The 19,505-nt window shown below is 36.2% G+C and overlaps 2 protein-coding genes across 3 annotated transcripts in view; one reads left to right on the top strand and one right to left on the bottom strand.

Moving 5' to 3' along the window:
• LOC139940733 (neuronal acetylcholine receptor subunit alpha-10-like) overlaps positions 1 to 3,733 on the top strand; it is a 41,374-nt gene extending 37,641 nt beyond the window's left edge. For both annotated transcript variants that reach the window (XM_071937101.1, XM_071937100.1), the window contains exons 5-7: positions 42 to 244; positions 882 to 1,208; positions 1,595 to 3,733. In XM_071937101.1, coding sequence (XP_071793202.1) covers positions 42 to 244; positions 882 to 1,208; positions 1,595 to 2,187 — 1,123 coding nt within the window. In that variant the 3' untranslated portion in view covers positions 2,188 to 3,733. The remainder of the gene's footprint in view (positions 1 to 41; positions 245 to 881; positions 1,209 to 1,594) is intronic.
• Positions 3,734 to 5,955: 2,222 nt separating this feature from the next.
• The window catches only part of LOC139941134 (acetylcholine receptor subunit alpha-like), a 47,622-nt gene continuing 34,072 nt past the window's right edge, over positions 5,956 to 19,505 (bottom strand). Inside the window, exons 5-9 of the mRNA XM_071937583.1 lie at positions 18,704 to 18,903; positions 17,579 to 17,611; positions 12,530 to 12,651; positions 10,549 to 10,756; positions 5,956 to 10,227 (exon numbers count right to left, since the gene is read on the bottom strand). Of these exons, the coding sequence (XP_071793684.1) occupies positions 9,668 to 10,227; positions 10,549 to 10,756; positions 12,530 to 12,651; positions 17,579 to 17,611; positions 18,704 to 18,903 (1,123 nt within the window). The 3' untranslated portion in view covers positions 5,956 to 9,667. The remainder of the gene's footprint in view (positions 10,228 to 10,548; positions 10,757 to 12,529; positions 12,652 to 17,578; positions 17,612 to 18,703; positions 18,904 to 19,505) is intronic.

The raw sequence follows: 19,505 nt of genomic DNA, 5'->3' as shown, positions 1-19,505 counted from the left end.
TTAAATTAATCACAATGTTTTTTTTTTATTGTTTCAATTAGTGCCGAGCTGCAAACGAGAAACTTTCTTGTCGGTCCAGTGGTCAAGATCTTCTCTAATGGGGGTATCATGTGGGCAGCCCCGGTCAACTTCAAAGGGTACTGCCTGCTCGATGTTCGCTACTTCCCATTCGACCATCAGCACTGTGATATGAAGTTTGGTCCATGGCAACACAATGGCAAAGAGATAATCATGGAGGGACATGGTAATAATAAATTTGTGTTACACGTTTCTTTCTCAGTATCTGTTGTCGATAGAGGGCGCACACTCTATAGAGTGAACCGGACTGTTGCTAAGATGAGCTCCGTTTATTGTGGCGATCAAGCCGTATCCCGTAATACAGACACAGTGTCACAGGGAAATCTGTCCGTCGGAGACACTGTACCCCAATTATGGGAAATATTAACATGTGCTAAAGGTGGATGTTTCATCAAAGGAGGGCGCTATCACAAAAAGTTTATACACAGTTTGCATTATGAGGGACAGAAACTCCGGTGTACAGGATCTCCTGCCACAACGGCCTAGACTTTTGGAGTCACTGTTGACTCACCATTTGACTCACTCACTCAACAAACAAGCAGTTTGCAACCTCACATTAAGTAGATGGGTGGTTTGTGAGCTTTGCTGATACTTACGATAAGACTGCAGACTGATATTAATGGGTTTTTAAATGTTTTTTTTTTACACAGGACCATAATGTAAAACGGCTCTTGTGCTGGTATAAAGATCTTTAAATAAATAAATAAATAAATATCATATATATATATATATATATATCAGTAACTTAACCGTTTTAGCAGTGTATTCATTTCTGTTTTTTTTTAACTTAATTCTCTCATCAGGTAGCCAGTCAGTGTTCATGAGTAATGGTGAATGGGACATGACAGGCATCAGTAGCGTAGATAACTTTGTATATTACCCAGACGATCCAGGGGTACCCTTTACAGATACAACCTTCACCATCAAGTTCTCAAGACGTTCAGAGTTCTACGTCTTTAATCTTATGATGCCATCGTGTCTGATTTGCCTCATGGCGGCGCTCGCTTTTCTGCTGCCACCTACGTCACAAGGAAAGGTCAATCTTGGGGTCACGTTTCTATTGTCGATGACAGTGTTTCTGATGATTGTTGCTGAGTCTATTCCACCGACCAATCAGGTCCCAGTTATCGGTAAGTGACTTATAACCATTGACCAATAACCATCGACCTTTGCTGGACTTTTGGGGTCCGCTTTGGTCGATGAGCAATGCTAGCCTACGTGTATAGTGTTTTCGATATATTGTGTCTGAATTGATTCTTGACGCCAATGAGCACATTGATGTACATTTAAAATTCTGACTGCATTAAATGAGTACTTTTTTTTATTTCATTTTCTAATTAATGAGTGTGTTATGGGTGAGTGTGCAGAAAACACTTTCGAGTACAATGTGATAAATGTTAGAGGTAAATTTAAAATTAATCGTTTAGTTTCACGCAATATTTGCTGTTGACCCAAAACAGAAATTAATAAAATGTGTACTGATATCAAACTATGTTTGGTGCTTTGTTCTTGTCAGGTCAATATTTTGCTGCAACAATGCTGCTGGTATCCTTGTCGTTGGTTCTGAATGTCATAGTTGTGGCCATCTTTACCCACGCACTTACCGGGCAGCCAGTTCCAAGATACATTCGTACTATTGTCCTTGGTGTTTTTGCTCCAATTGTTCGCATCTCTTCGGAAGAAATCCGTGATATTCGTCGAAAAACCTTTAAGCAAAAGAGTCACAATCATAAAGTTCTGACGAAGTCCGGAGGTGGAACCAAGTTTACTACCGTCCCGAGCAAGGAACATTCAAAAACACACGGAGTCAATTTCTACATGGATTACGTACCCAACTCGCATCATAGCAACGACAGTGACAACTCCAAGAGACACGGGGAACAGTTTGAAGCTCTCACGCGAGAATTGAAGAAAATGAACGAGACCTTGGCCCATATGAAACAGGGTGAGAAACAACTGACACCCGAGCAGAAACGAAATTACAGAGAATGGGTTCTAGTCTCACGTGTTCTTGATAGAACCTTCCTTGTTCTTTACTTACTTGGCAATATTTTATCTGTTGTTTTGCTAGTGTTACCTGTCATGATTCGAATGCAATCAGCCTCGTGAGCTAGGTCAACAAGTTGTTTTTGTATTTTTGTTGGTGTTTTTTCAAAATTATTTTGATAATATATTGGCTCTGAAACGAAATAGTAGAAACAAAAACTGTAAGGAAATATTCACTTGAAGTTTGTGAATACAAAAGGCTGTCATCCTACAAATATTAAACAAACAAAATTACATTTTATAAAGGAATCTTAATTGTTTCGTTTAAATAGTGTTGTTTTTTTTTGCATTATGACATAGGTTTCCAGTAGTTGGTTTTAACGCAAACTATATTGGACTAGAATTGTAGGAGTGAAACCTGAAAAACAGTTGTTTATTATGATATAACCATGAGTTCTTCCGTAAGTGTTGAAGTGGTAAAATATAATGTCAATACCAATATGAATAAAGCAATAGATAGATGACTGTAACACACGGTAGTTTCATTGTCAAAGGTGTCTTTTTGCGGGTTCTGTATAGCGCCCTCTCATGCTCATACTAGTTGTATTTTGAAATGGTTTAATTTCTAAATAGAGCCGATGAAAAAGATTTAAAATGTTGATTAAAACAAGAATGTGTGCAAAATGTGTTAAGTGAATAATTGAATCCAAAAGTCAAACCATGTAAGTATTTGTTACCATCTTTTGAAACGTTGCAATTCAATAGTTTTAAGTTTGCATGATTTAATAAACACGTTTTCGGTGACTATATTATCAATAATACCCGTTTCGTCTTTTATTTTAATGCCTCTTTTTAGATTGATATTTTAAGCTGCTTTATTCCAGATTGCACCCTTTATCAGTATGTAATAAAATTGAAAGTTTTGAACTGTGATATTTGTGTTGTATCTAAATGTGTGACATTTTTAAATGCAAAAGTGATTCACCGTAAAATTGGCAAAGCTTCCTCTATTGATGTACTATTTAAATATAAATAAAAAAAAAGTCTTCAAACATTGATAAAGTTGTTGCTCAACTAATATGACTTCGTCGTGGTGTAAAACCGTTGTGCATCAAGTATCACATTATAACATCTATAGGTTGGACATAGACCAACATAATGATATCATCAGCTAATTGTGGTAGAAAAATGTCCAACTTGCCCTCTTTCTTGCCCTCAACGTGCATTTATCTTTCCAGATTGTTGTATGGGTAGAATGTCTCCCTCATGCACTCTCACAACACCACTTTGTTATTCATTTATTCATTATGACGTTTATTCAAATGCTCTTTTTGGAAAATAACTCAATATGAGGATTTATCAGTACATAGAAAGGTAATAACATCAAACGCGCATAAAGTAAACAAAATTAATATAGTTGTTATAGGGAATAGTAAATAAATAACTGGGAATGAACTATGTATAGGAGAGGTGCGAGAGCATGAGGCTGCTTTGAACGACGGCACAGCGGTAAACTCAGTCAAGTTTGCCATCAGGTTTCTGGTTAAAGTTCTTGTGTTTGGCGATCTGTGGCAGGGCAATGGGTTATGATAGTTGAGTTTAAAACCCATTTCACAATAGTACCCATCCACAGGCATTCAACATAATTTGGTCATCTTCGCCAGGTTTCCTCGACAGAATTGAGCTAAACGGGATCAAGACCCCCCCCCCCCCCAATCTAGAACCAGTGTAGCTTAGTTTATTGTAATGGATAAGCAGTTTACGCAACACACTAAGACACAATGAAACTTTACCCCCAAAGTAAAAATAAATCAGGATAGTTTTATTCATTAATGACAGCATTGTATTCGGTAAATGTGAACCCTTCTTTTTGATTTTTTTGACACAGTAGCAAAGTTGTCTGATTGGCTATTGTACATACAGAAGAACACAAGTCATAGTACTTCTCATCGGCACTGAAGATACTACTTTAAATATTATATTTTCTAATGATCCTGTACAATAATTGAACATAATTTAACATTATGCAAATGATTGTCTAAAGATCAATTTGGTACCATCACTTGGCGATTTGTTTGTTGGGTGTACTCTAAGATTAATAGAAAGGATTTTTACGCATGAAGTAGTATAGATATACTAGAGCATTACCCAATAGGAATCCCTCAAAATACAATGGAAGTTTTGTTGTAAAATTCAAAACGATATAATTTAAGTACTCATAAACATTAGTAATAATTCAGACAATAAATAGTATTCACGTAGGCTACTAAATTGAAAGGTTTTTTTTTTTTTTAATGAAGCTCGAATTTATCGAAAAAATGTTATTTCCAAACTATACCGTTGTCATTTTCTGTGAGAATATCAACATAACAAATAAATCGTGGCAATATTTAGTGTCATAATAAGTATCCTTGTAAAGACACTTAATCATTCTTTTGACAACAAAAATAACATTGTTTGAAAATTATATATAAAAGGGGACAAAGATAACTTATTGGTATTTTTCTTGATGCCAGCGCATTTGTGTTTCGCTTATCTGAAAATATACTTTTCGCCAACATTCAAATGAAAACAATACTGGTTAAACTTAGTATTCCAGGTATAAGCTTTAGGGTTTTGCTTCAAGTTCTTCATAAAGAAAAAAAAATACAAAACAGAACGTTATTATTATAAAATAGTTTATAAAATGGAACAAAGTAATACCTTTGGAGAGTTTCGACCCCTATACTCTCTTTATAATTGCTATTGGCGCTTGTGTAACGATGACAGTATGCATGATATATATTTTTTTTCTTTTAATAAATTGGATTGGACTTCAGTCTTTATTCGTTAATTAATCTACAAAACAAAACGACAACATTTATACAATGATTGATTATACATATCTTTGTTAAGGAAATCCGGGATGTGTTTGGCAAGAACACAACTGAACAAAGTAAGGGCGTTAAGAATTGTGGTTTTGTGACACCATTATTTACTGATTATCCAAGCTTGTTGAATTTAAGCAAACTGTTTATTTGGCAAATAAATTGTGTCGGACTGTTTCAAAACAATGATAATAAATCAAATGGTTTGAGTATGTATTTTTTCAAAATACTGTAAGGAACATCGACCTATAGATTGATGAATTAAACATGGGGAAATAATTCTGCCCGATAATTTCAAAGGTCATGTTAAAATCTCACCCTAGTAATATGCCTGTGATTTGTTTTGCACATATCTGGGGAAAGTACAGAGTAAACCGATGCTATCGCTTGAAGGGTAAAGCCTAAATTAATATTCTTTATTCCCGCTGCAGATTCAACAATATTGAAATAATCAAAATAGACTCAACCAAATAGTCATTGCGCAATACTGTAATTATTACAATGTCAATAAATCAGTGGCTCATGTCCATCAATCATAACTAGCACAAGTATATAATACTTATCCATATTTAACATTATTTGGGTGATTGAAACACCTGTCGCCATAAAGGCCCCCAATAGCTCTATTCAACACTTATTTGCTACCTTCATTGGATGAATAGTCACATGAACTGTCATAATCATATCTCACATGTTACCACAAGCCTTGTTGAGATCACATGGGGAATATAGTCCTATACACAGAAAGAACTTATCATCATCACAAAATCATGATTGCCACCACTACACCGCCACTACCACTACCACCAAGTCCAACCAATAGCACCAGCCGACCAGCGACAGCACTAGTACCGCTCCCGCCAAAAACCAACACCATCAACCGACCACCACTTCTACACGACCACACCACTAATATCATCATCACTTCACCCATATCACCACTATCACCACCACCAGCACCAACACCCTCATAACCCCTACCATCCCACCATCATCACCACTACCATCACCATCGCTACCACCACCACCAATACTACCAACATCACAACCACGACTGTATCATCACCATCGTCACCCCTATCACCACAACCACCGCCATCACCATCAACAAACTCACCAGCAGCAAAACTACCACACCATTATCACCCAACCCCTATCCCATCACTTACAACAAGTTTCCATCATCTTAACATTATCCACACAATCTCAGCAAGTATATCATCACATTATTATTTATTCATCTTACTATTCTGAAGTTTCATTACCATCATGGTCAACCTTGCTGGCAATTTTACAACATCAATATCCTTTATTAAAGACCCTGGACACTATTGGTAATTGTCGAAGACCAGTCTTCTCACTTGGTGTATCTCAACATTATGCACAAAATAACAAACCTGCGAAAATTTGAACTCGATTGGTCATCGAAGTTGCGAGATAACAATGGAAGAAAAAAACACCCTTGCCAAACGAGTTGTGTGCTTTCAGATGCTTGACTTCGATACCTCGGAATCAAATTCAGATGGTTTAGTCGAACAACTATGTTACTTCAGAGGGAGCCGTTTCTCAATATGTTTTCTACTATTAACAGCACGCCATTGATCGATTACAAGTAAGTTGTTATGCTAACAATTACTTTAAGAAAAATATCAATAGTGTCCAGTGCCTTTAAGGACCGCCTCCTCCAAACTTAACAATTTTGTGTTCGACATGGGGTATGGAGTAAAACCATCCCCTCTCTTCATCTATCAAGTAATATCTGCCAATTTTGCGCTTTATCAACTCTTATTCCATACCAAACTCTTCTGTCTCAATGAGTAAGTTTGATTACTGGCAAACATCCATCATGTTTGATCAAGCTTTAACCCCCCCCCCCCCCTTTCTAACCATTTCGTTTCTTGCAAATGCTGTGTTAGCTGATTGACTGCGTGAAATATTAGGATTACTCCGCGCTCAACATGGCAGAGGGCGCTCTTTCGTTCCGTTTTAGTCAGCCTTTCACTCTCTATGGATCTGGAAACGTGCCTCAAAACAAGTATGGAAGAACAGACTATTCGGGATAATTTATTACGTGTTTTTCTGCTGGAAACATTCAAACGAGACAGACTGATCCACTTATTTAAAGTGTTATTATACATGCAATTAACTTCAACAAATGCGTTCGTAGTGAAACAATCTTTATATTACTGATCAGGATAAGACAGTCCACCCTTGGTTCAATTAGTATTGTACCCTTGGTTAATTAATATTTTTTTTCAAGAGTTACGTTTTGAATTGACCAACTTATTACATGTTCCATGTTTTGAAACTATTCAAACAAGTTTACTTTATGTATTCTTAGCTGAGATAATATCGAGGTTAAAAACAAACCCTAAACATAAGGATAAAAAAGGATAGGTCCTGATGTGAGAGGAAGTAGAATTAGTAATTAAAATCGAACACTTGCGAATTATTATTATTCGTAACGTTATAATATTCATACTACACACAAATTACAATCAGTAAATGAAAGTTTCCTCAACAGACCTAAAAGTTACATCATCAAATGTTGCGCTCCATATCAAAGCAAAGGCAGTTCCTGCCAAAACTCATTAATTTTGATTTCTTGCACAAGGCAGTCATCGGTGAGTGCACAAATATCGTGTGGGGGCGCTGTTTTCGAACAAGACTCCACTATATTATGCAAGTCTTTACTTTCAAATAACACCAAATGCCCATTTTGGTAAGCACTTCTCAACTTTGAATGCAAGAAACATCACATCATATTGATGTCAAGGCTGTGATGTTCCAAGGTCCGATCTCACAAAGAGATAAGATCGCGTCTCATCTGAAGTTAGGACCAGTAACTGGTCTTAAATCAGACTAGTCCTATCTCTTAGCATTACCTATAGGACTAGTCATAAGTTAGGTAGAGTTATGTGAAACCGACCCCAGGTGACTGTTTTCGTCTTCATTTCACTTTCCCTTAAATCCATTCTTTAGTTGTGGGGCGTCACATTTGATAAAACTAATTGCCAAATTAAAGAAATAGATACAGAATCCAATACTTTATTTACAATGAGTTTGTTATTTATCTTTTGGCAAAACTTTCCCATTAATTGAAAGCCCATTAAAAATTTGTTAGAACAGTCCATTCAACCTTTGATATATTTATAAAAACACCAATAAAAATTCACCATTAATAAGTAAGAAAGCTTGAAATTAATAATACAACACGTCAAAGAGGGCGCACTCGTTATACCAAAAAACACACCAATCACAACTTTCAAAATGATATAATAATATTATTGTACATTATTTATTTATACAAGCATAAAAGCACTGGACTCATCAAGGCGTCATAGAGCTGCAGCTTTTTAATTAATGCAAAATGGGCCAGCCCTGTAAACACTATGTTCATGCAAAATAAGTAATCAAACGCTTCATTTTATCACATCTTAAAAAGGAAATGAAACAAAGTAGTGATAATATAAGTAAATAATCCCATAAATTCGTTGAGTTAATATTTGTATCCTAAACTAGTATAACGTATACTGGTAATTAATACCTTTTATCTACTCTCTCGTTTATACTTATACTTCATGTCGCATAATCATCAAATAATGTGGAAGTTTTAATAACTTTTATACTTGATATCTGTTTGTGTCTGTGTTCGAAGTGAGGGAAGGGTTTTTGGTGGGTTAGATTCAATCCAAATAACCCAAATAGCAGGTTTATCATCGCTATGACCACACCCTGTTTTCTGATTAATAAGTCAAATCATTAATATGGATTAAGAGCGACGAGGTGTCTGTATAGTTAAGGTTTGCGGGAACATCATGTAACGATAATGTCTAATAGCCGGTCATCATCGTTATGACAACACCCTGTTTAGTGATTTATGAGTCAAAGCATGAAATAAGAGCGACGATGTATCTGTTGTAGTATCTGTTATTTCACCACGTTTGCAAACCCTCCATAACGAAGTTCCGTATAATACTACCGTTCCGAGGAAAATAAACTGGTCTTTCTACCTACAGTCATGCTACTCGTTTTACATAAACTTTAGGTTAAACTATACTTCTACGCCCTTATAATTACTGGAACTTACGTTTTTTTACAACCGCAAATTTATTAATTTTTTGCTTATTTTTTTTTATTATACCTTTTTTAGAAAGAGGAAAAAGTCTTTGTACAATATACATGTGTTTTGAGTGTAGTGAACAATACATCATTGGGCATATTGCGTGTGCAGTTGATTCCAGATGTGTTAATAAATCACTGTACGCTTAGTGCACAGTTTGAATTGAAAAGTCTTTAGACTTTTGTATTCTTTGTTTTAATGAATAAATAGGTATACAAGAACGCCACAACGAGTCAAAATAGTTGCTTTTATAAAAAGCCGAATAATGACGCGAAACTGTTTACCAATATCCTTGAAAATCGAGATGACAGGATCTTCAATAATCCATATTCGTGTCGTATCCGTGACGTATCCATAATTGTCTGTCTGCCGTGCCAGGAAAACTGTAGAAGTGCAGTAGTTTTTACTCCCCAGAAATTGGATTAACTCTCACGGTTACTTGAAGCGAAATCTAAAGCAATAATTCTTCAGTCATAAATAAAAAAGTTGTCTTGAGAAGTTCGAAGTTTGAACTGACTGTATTGCAGTTTATACGTGTAGCTATCTGTACGTCACCGGAGCCCGAATTAAATGTATTGGTCATTTTGACGTGAAGTCCATGATAATCAAAATGTTAGACCTGCACGAAAAACACAAGGAAGGTTGTTGCTGATCCAATTAAGCACATAAGAAAGAAGAACCTGTCCAAGACAATGGCGACCCTCTTCCACTCTGTCTGCACCCGTCTCGAATTCACCTCCACCTCGATGCTGAATGTAATCTTTTGCATCTCCCGTAGCAACGCCAGATAGAGGGCGCGATTCCTATGCAGAGAGTCCTTGTTATCACCTGAATCATTTTGTCTGTTTTGTTCCGATTCGTCGCCTTTGTTTTCCACGTTACATCCATTCGATACCACTCTTGATCTGGAAGAGTTACCGGTCACCTCAGCCATTAGGCTCTTTGTCTCCCATGATTTGAGCTCCTGTGAGAGCCTGTCTCCGATGGTTGGACGTCGTTTGGAGCGACTGCTCTCTGATGGTAGCAGGACACGTCCGATACCATTCAGTATGTACTTCTTGATCCATGGTGGAACAGGTTTGCAGTCAGGGCCTCGGTGGTGCATATTGAGGACTGTTACAGACATCCCGATTGAGATTGAGATCAGCACCATCGTGCAGGCAAAGTACTGACCTGAAAAAAGCAACACCAAGAAAATATTTGACTTGTATGTTCGTCACTCATGTTTGAAGCTCATTGCATGGTGTGAAGTGTAGGAATAAGTCAAGTATACATATTAGTTAATTTGCGAGTACAACCATGAAAAAAATATCCTTTCAAGGAAGTGTTGACTTTGAAAAGAGCCGGTTTGGGTTCGAACAGTATACTCCGCTCGTCTTAAGGAGAAAGCTTGTTCGCCATAGAACGACACTTTTCATGCTTCAAGTTTTACCATCATTTTCCTTTAATGTGAACGAGAGAGAACGATGATGTGATGTTGATACACAATCTCACCTATAACGGGAACTGTACTCGTGGGTGGCATAGTCTCCGCCACCAGCAGTAGGAAGACGGTGAGTGACAGTAACACCGTTACACCAAGACTAACTTTCTCTCCAGACTCTGGTGGTAGGAAAAACGTCAACAGCGACACCAACGACAAGAACATGCAAGGGATCAGCAGATTGAAGAGATAGTAGAGTGGGCGCCTCTGAAATAAAACCTACAAGAAATAAACATTGTTAGTAAAAGTCTAGCGAAGTCTCGTGCGATATACGGACTTTGTGGGACATTGGATGGCCCGGTATTGACAATTTGTAATGATGTAGAGGAAACAATATGCTGTGACGGTGCCCAACGTTCGAACACGCGAGATTTGTATACATCATTACTGTTATCAGACTTGCCAAGTATTTCTCTTTTGTGAAATAAAGTAATTTGTCCGAAAAAAGTCAATACCTACAAAACATTAATAGTAATAAATATCTTTGTAAATGGTCGTGTCGTTTCCATAATTAAACAAGCACTGTCATTACTTCTACAAAACGACACAATACTCTGCCCTACATTCAACGTGAGGTAAGATTATTTTTGTTTCCCATTTGATGCTGATGCAAACAAGAACCGACATTCTTAATATCATCATGTCTACTGGCTTAATAAATTTTAGACTGATTAAACAGTTCATTTCATTGGTGTCACTTATTGTTTGTCATGGCTTACAAATGTCAAAAGGTATCCGGCAAGCCTGTTGGTCTATACTGCTGTTGTCATTGGGGAGTTATATTGCTCCGGAGAACCCAAAAGAAAACGTGATTGTCTGTATCAACCTGGACGCATTGCTTCTTCAACATAAAAACGATCAGGAATTATCTTTCTCTTTCAATCCTTTGGGAGTGGTTATCTTTACATCCCAAGCAAAGACGTATACCATAAGACATACTCCCAGGCTATGGAAATAAACACCAGCGTTTAAAAGTTAAATTTAACTTAAGGACAGAAACTGAGTATCAGGTAGTCCGCTGTGTATGAGCGATTTTATTTGAAATACTTGATTTCATTTGGATGACTTGAAGCACAAGGTCTGGACCCATTGTGCCTATAGTGGTTAAACGTGACTTGTATCCGATCATACAAAACCTACTATGGAAGTCTGCATCACGTAGGGCATATACAGTGTAATTATTAGTCATCTCTCTTGTAATTTTAATGGGAATTTCTTCTTCCTTCACCTGAAGTCAACTGACGAATTCATAGTTGCCTTTTGACTTACCAAAAAGGAAATTAAGTAGCGGTGCACAGAATTAAAGAATGGCGACAAGGCCTGAGTTTGTTTTCTCTATACAGATCTCCGGGTAGTTAGTATTCACTGTGACCAAGCTGTTCCTGTTTTGCTATTCCCTAAACACATCTAATATTTCGACATAATGTAAATCTACCTGTCGTTGGGTCCTTAAATGTATTGGAGGCATTTTTAAATGGAGGTAACTGTTGGCCCTTTTAGCCTAAATAATTCAGAGCGTCTCGGACCCACTTATTTACACTGCCCTGCAAGTTAAACGAGGTGCATTACCTTACGCTTGAATTCAACTACACATGCATAGACTATTTAGACTAATAAAGAACAAACTAGGTCCCACCTTCGGCGGTTTTTGCTGAGCGAATGTTGAGGGAGCTACAATTGTGATCTTGGAAGGTTGTCATTTCACATGCAGTGATATACTATCGCTATAAAACTATCAACTTGGTTATTGAGCTGGGTTGCCGATGGCGTTCGAATAGTAAACAAACAACTCTGACTGGCATATATTTTTAACTTTCGCTACACCAACACACACCATAATCTATATAAGGCAACATTTGCTAAAACCATGGTCAATCTGCTATTAGGACACTAACCCGATTCGACAAACTTAAAATAATACCAGAATGTTGAAGATTCATCGTGACTTTAATTCGTAACAAGTTGATACCCAACCTTAGTCAGTGTACCCACCTCATACACAACGTCAGTGTAATGTTTACCAGGGTCGTCTGGGTACTCCATTGTGTTACTGTGCACTGTAACCTTGATCATATCCCACTGTCCATCACTATTAAAAACAGTTTCATCGCCTCCTGGTAAACAATGGTAAAAACAGTAGACATTTTTTAAAGTTAGCATCTGTGCACGTGACTTTCATGATTACTTCAACAATCTTGTACTTTATGTTAGAGTTTTAATGTTCTAGTTTTTAAATGGGTTATATTATAAAAGGTTGTTAGCTTCCGAAGCCGTCTCTCCATTCAAATTCTATCGTCCGTAAATTATGCCCCCATCGTTTTCTCTGTAATACAAAACGTGTTCAATGCATCAACTGAAAAACCGAATAAATTTTCGAAATGAAAGTTTTTTGTTGTTTTTTAACGTTTAATTTATATAAAAACAATTGTGGTTTAACTTAGATTAATGGTAAGGGTGCCATGCCATGCCTGGGTTAGGGTTTATTTTGATTTACTATTGGAAAGGGTTATGCTGTAAAGTGACACATTGTGAAGAAATAAAGCCACTCTTTTGGGGGAAGGGTACATTTTCAAAGCTATGAGGTTTACATGCATTTATCCTACGTATTAGGCAGGCTCCATTGCAGTACCTACGACTAGTGTAACAATAACCAAATCGTTCTAAATACAATGTAGCATCTACGAGTACAGTTCTACTGATGATCAAAGATTGAAGGTTTTTGTTTCGTCAAGTAATTTGTAACGAAAATAAAAGAAATAAATAACAATATGCTTTGGACTTTCTTTCTTAAGAATATATTACAATTACTAATGTCTCGCATGGGAGCAAATAGTGTGAATCAAGGAGAGACAGTCACCTATGGAGACGTGTACTTCATTTTGAACACGAGTTCCTCAGAGATGAATCTATAAGAATGTCTAAGATTCCAATATGTAATACCACAATGATCAGTTTGTATATTTGTTTATGCCTCTGAAGAAGGTCCGGTTTGGATCGAAAGTTCAGCCATTTATAACCCAAACCATTTTATACAACCATAACATGATATATTTTGTGTTTTATTTGACACTGTTTGGAATAGAAACAAATATATAATTGAATATTGACATCAATAAGGAGAATTGGATCACAAACATTGTAAATAAGAGATTAATCCGATGGTGTGACGTCACACACCGTTTTTCATTATAGATAGTTTACTAATTGAAAGTCTTAAATTGATCCAAGAAACATGAAAAGGTGAACCTCATCTTAAATATGTAAGAGTATACAGGAAATTGTTATATAATGAAAGCTGCGGCTGATATATGCAATCATGACTTGATCATTAGATTGATCGCTGAACGCCATATGGATTCTATAAGAGTGCTGGATAATCAAACATTTTACACTTCAAACAACTGCAAATACTACGCACTGTATGATTATAAAACGTTAACAAATGTTGAACCCCGTATCGAACAATAAATACAGCATCGCAATTTGTTTTACTACATATTTAACAAAACTAGCGATGTGTGAAACTGATTGTTTTTATATTTAATGGGAAAAAATGTCATGTAAGATTTGTGCTTGTATCTTAAAAATCCAATAAATTGGCATTTTGAAATTAATAGGAATATTTTTAATCATCTATGTCAGCAAGCATTGTATACTTCAACAACATGAAAACCCCAAAACCCAAAACGTTTCTCTCTTAATTCAATTGTATTCATGAATGTGACAAATGTTAAGCAAAATCAGCCAAAAACTTGTCACTGAATGCTAAGTTATTGTGTTATTAACATAAATTTCAATTGACAGAATATCCAGAGGAATGCCTTGCGGGGTATCCGTGTAAATGCGTGCTGACAACGTGAATTGAAAGACTTTGCCCCTCAGAAAACAATTTTGTTTTCAAACGAGGGCGAAGCATATAATGAAATTGTGTGTAATATGGAACTGAAATGATAACCAAAAACGCAACCCCCTCCCGAGCAAACACCTGTGGGCTTTTGATGAAGATTTCATATTATATTGAACGATCGGGGGCTCCGGATTAACTAGTGTATCGAGTGAGACATAATAGAAAGCCGGACGTAATTCCAGGTTTATTTTGTGCACCATTTTGCTAATCGCAGATTGCCTGAAGCTAATCTTTTGTACTACAAGAGCGATATACTTAGGTAAATTGACATTTAATTTCAACAACTGAGTTTCATTAGTATGGCATTGCCTAAAGGCATTGCGTTGAACTGGTGCATCAATGAGTGTTTGCACAAAATAGTCACATGCGTTGTCACAATTTCACTTCGGATGAATTCACTCCCGATCTCGTTGGCTATTAAAGGCAGTGGACGCTATTGTGGACGCTACTCAAATTAATTATAAGCATAAAACCTTACTTTGTAACGAGTAATGGGTTGACGAAGTTTTCGAGAAAGATGTTATTTTCCACGAATTTAACTTCAAGACCTCAAGATTATAATTTGAGGTCTCGAAATCAAGCATCTGAAAACAAACAGCTCCGTGTGACAAGGGTGTTTTTTCTTTCATAGTATCTCGCAACATCGACGACCAATGAGCTTAAATTTTCACAGGTTTGTTATGTTATACATATGTTGAGATACACCAAGTGAGAAGACTGGTCTTTGACAATTACCAATACTGTCCAGTGTCTGTAAAGAAATTTAAGGTGTCTTTTGGCAAAACTGATTAATCTAGCATGTCACTTTTTTGAAGAATTGTGAATTTAGACGTTCAATGTTGCAATAACGCAGACTGCATTACAATAATAATAAAAAATATAACACAAAAATGACGGGTTGCTTGTTATAAAATGTATTTTTTGCTTATCGTTGGAGGTACCAAGTTAACATCACTGGATCCGGCTTATAAACGCATGTGGGTTTTTACCTTTTTGTTCCGATTTCAAGGAAATATAATTCCCAACAATTATTTGATAGTAAGCTGTGCTTAATTGGAACATTGTGAGATTATGAAACCTAATCATTGAAACTATTTGATAACCAGCTGAGTCGAATGTGATACATATGGATGGTTTCAGGCAAAGATTGGAATGGATGTTGATGAAGTAGGTCTAAGCATTCTTAGAATTGAGTAGGCCGATTCTCAGCTGTCAATCTTCATTTCTACAAGCTGTGTGTTGTATCCTCTTTCATGGTCAGATGGATTAATACAAGCCAGGCTTAGTTAACATTCCAAAACTCTAATTTTTTGCTTCATTGGGTTAAGAAAATAAAACAAAGTAAAAAAAAATAATGAATGCAAAACCATTACCAAGCAACTATTGAATTTAGTTGTTAGTTTTTATCAATCTGCATCAAACATTCGACTTAAGGAAACAACATGCTTCATTTTTAATACCATGGACACATTGCTTTAACATTGTTGAAAATTAACCAACATGTAAAAGTCAAACCATTTATTTAATTAATGCCATAAGTGCTAGTGAAGTTATTTGTCTCTAGCAAATAACTGTTTTATTATTTTGATTTATTGAATATATATATTTTTTATTATTATGATTAATATTATTATATTTGTTTTCCCTTTGGGACACGGGGTTTTCTATTCGTGGTTTAAAGGCAGTGGACACTATTGGTAATTAATCAAAATAATTATTAGCATAAAACCTTACTTGGTAACGAGTAATGGGGAGAAGTTGATAGTAAAAAAACATTGTGAGAAACGGCTCCCTCTGAAGTAACGTAGTTTTTGAGAAAGAAGTCATTTTCCGAGACTTTGGTTTCGAGAGCTCAGAATTAGAAGTTGAGGTCTCGAAATCAAGCATCGTGTGACAAGGGTGTTTTTGCTTCCAGTATGATCTCGCAACTTCCAATTGAGCTCAAATTTTCACATGTTTGTCGTTTATGCATATGTTGAGATAAACCAAGTGATAAGACTGGTCTTTGACAATTACCAATAGTGTCCAGTGTCTTTAGACCACAGTCTCTCATTTTATGATAATCAAAATCTTGGCGTCAACGTTCTCCTCCCTTACTTTGCATGCAGCGGAGGAGCGTATATTTAATGCTTTTAAAGTTCTACACAGCAAAGTGTGTAAGCAGCTCAGCATTTGAGTTGAAGCTTGTGCTTTATAAATTCAATTATTTATGGGGAAAAAACATAAGTAAAAGGGAAATGAATAAATCTCAAGCCTGCATTTTTAACTAGTTTATCGTTAATGCGCAGCAAGGATGGGAAAGGGTGTGTTTTATTAGATGTTCGATGGACTAACAAATTGTACATTTAAGAAGTTCAACTTGCTAATGAATGAGTTATGGATGTCTAATGGATGGATAACATATTTTTTATGCTTTTAGGTTGTATCATAAATCTTGTACAAATAAGATGTTGCAGTATGCTGCTGCTTTAATGTCTCATATAAATTTAGGCTATGTTTCAGCTGAACTACATTGTTATGGATGCAAATATGAAAATAAATAGTGTTAGGGATAAATCTATAAAAATAGTGTAATAGAAAAAACAATCTATAATGGTTTAATGAAACACCAGCATTCGTGACTAAAAATCTGAAAAAGAGAAGGGCTGAGTTCAAAATTGAAATATAACAAATATAAACTGGATTATGATAAGTATTCAGTTGAAATGTTAGTAATAACTCTAAAACCAAAACAAGAACCGATACAGATAATCAATGTACTTTTAATGACTGAATGCAATTTGGTTGTTTTAAAGCAAACAAAAACCCCAAATCTACCGATTAATAACTTCACTTAGAATGGAAAAACCATTAAAATCAACGAATTTTAAAGTCGTGAAAGCCAGTGATTACAAAACGAAAATGCTATAACGATGGACAAAGTACCAAAGCATGTAGGAAAATCAAGAATAAGTTGGCAAAGATGTATTTTGGATTCGGGGAGAATGGGAATAGGGAATGGCAAGCAGCGGTGGGTTATATGAGCGGGAATGGAATAATGCTTAAAGACGTTCTGGACAACAGAACAAGAAAGTGGGAGATAAAGCGACTGGCAATTGGAATGGTAAAATCTGTGTTATGATATAGGGCCTTACCGCCTTCAGATGTAGTGGTGTTGTCATCTTTATCTGAATGGGCGAACCGACATAATATTACACATTACTTCAATAGTGTTGCCTTTAAAGTAAACATACTCAAGTAAGCAATACGTTGATCAGGAAAATGTGGTAAAAAAAAATGATCCGCATATATTGCCATGTTTCATTTCGTGTTTGAATTCTAAGAAGAAAAGAAAATTCGGGGCACTTTTCTTTTGATATGTTTTTAATAACTGTTAAAACACAAAATAAGAGGGACAAAACATCAGAAAGATCAGAAAGACCACATTTAGGTCACGTGTGAGGTGACGTCATCGAATAAGGATCTCGCAAGACACAAACATGTACTGACTATACACTCGGGATCTTCTTAGTTGAAACGTGCAGCGTAACACTACGGGGTAATAAAGTAAGTAAACTCAACAGCTATTTCATTTTCCCTCAACAAAAAGAGCAACTATTTATAGTGCAATGTTTGCAGGCACGTGCATTAAGTGCAGACAAACTAAGGGTATCTTAAGCGCCATGGTGGATCCATTAGGAACAAAATACAGTTTGGCCAGTATTTTCACTTACTTTGCATATTCAGAAGCATGATTATTATGTACATAAATTATGCAAATTAAAGGCAGTTCCTGCGAAACACCGTATTCGATCCCGCTCCTCATTGTTTGTAGATTAGTCTTTTGAACGTCAACCTCTGACCTTCGTTTGTTATCAATACAAGGTCCATTTCGATAATAACTTTTCAAAAACAGTTCGCTCCCGATACTCAATCTCTGCAGTGACGTCATTGCAAAAGAATGATTGAAAACCTAAAGTTGAAGTACCATACATCAAGTATCCATAGTAACGTAATAAATGATTAATCAATATTGCAAATAATTGTTTGTAATAGCATGGTGGGAGTACGAGGCCTTGCGGTTATAGATGAAAGGCAGACACCTCATTGAACTTGTAATGTTAAAAGAAATTGGGGTAATGTGTCTACATATGGATGACCATGCATTACCTAAACATTGCTACTATCCATGTTCATGCGATATTCGAATTATTCCCTTAATTAATGTCTCTTATAAATGAACGTCTTAGTGGGGATAATACGAAACGTGTTCCTCTTACCAGCCCCAACGACGACAACCTCTGTTGCATCATGCTGCCACAAACCAAACTTGAGTCTACACGTTTGCTTATCAAAGGGAAATGTGGTGATGTCAATTTTACAGTAGGTAGTGAAGATTTGGGGGCAACCCCAATTGATAGACCCATTGTAATTGATGACTGCTGTCTGACCCTTCAGAAAATTGGCGTATTTGTCGGCACTGCGAAGAAAAACAAGAAGAGGATTATTAATATTTCAAAATTATTAGATACTCTGTCTTGATTTTAGTAAACCAAAATGTATACTATTTTCTTAAGCTGCGCCACGCATCTGAGATCTTGTCTTTGTACCACAAACATTCAAGTATCTTCTCAAAACTTATCTTGTGTCGCAGAGTTTCAAGGAACAATTGTGTTGTGTCTGTTTTCTTTCGTTTCATTTTTCGGCTTTACTACGCCTTGAACACCCAGTCTTTATTATTATTATTATTAGTAGTAGTATTATTTCTTATTAGTTATAATCAATTTGAAGACATTGCTCATGATTGTCGAGTGGTTGCCTATAGATTCCTAACTGAAGTGAGACTCACTGATTGACTACAGCCAAGCGAAATACATGAATGTCAAGTTCTGTGTCTCTGATGATAGCAGCGGGCCACCCATTGCCGCCCTTAACAAGTCCTCAGCTGCCTCTCGAGTCTTGAGAAACCTACGCTAGTCGATGATTTCATCGACAGCATCTCATATCAGTTTCAATATTAACTTGACGTTTGAGCGTACTTGTCCATGTACTAGGATCAATTATCATAATCTGAGTGGCAAT

Source organism: Asterias amurensis, chromosome 8 (assembly GCF_032118995.1).
Source record: "Asterias amurensis chromosome 8, ASM3211899v1".
Classification (NCBI taxonomy): domain Eukaryota; kingdom Metazoa; phylum Echinodermata; class Asteroidea; order Forcipulatida; family Asteriidae; genus Asterias; species Asterias amurensis.
The sequence above is the reverse complement of the archived record's forward strand: the minus strand, read 5'-3'. Positions and strand labels throughout refer to the sequence as shown.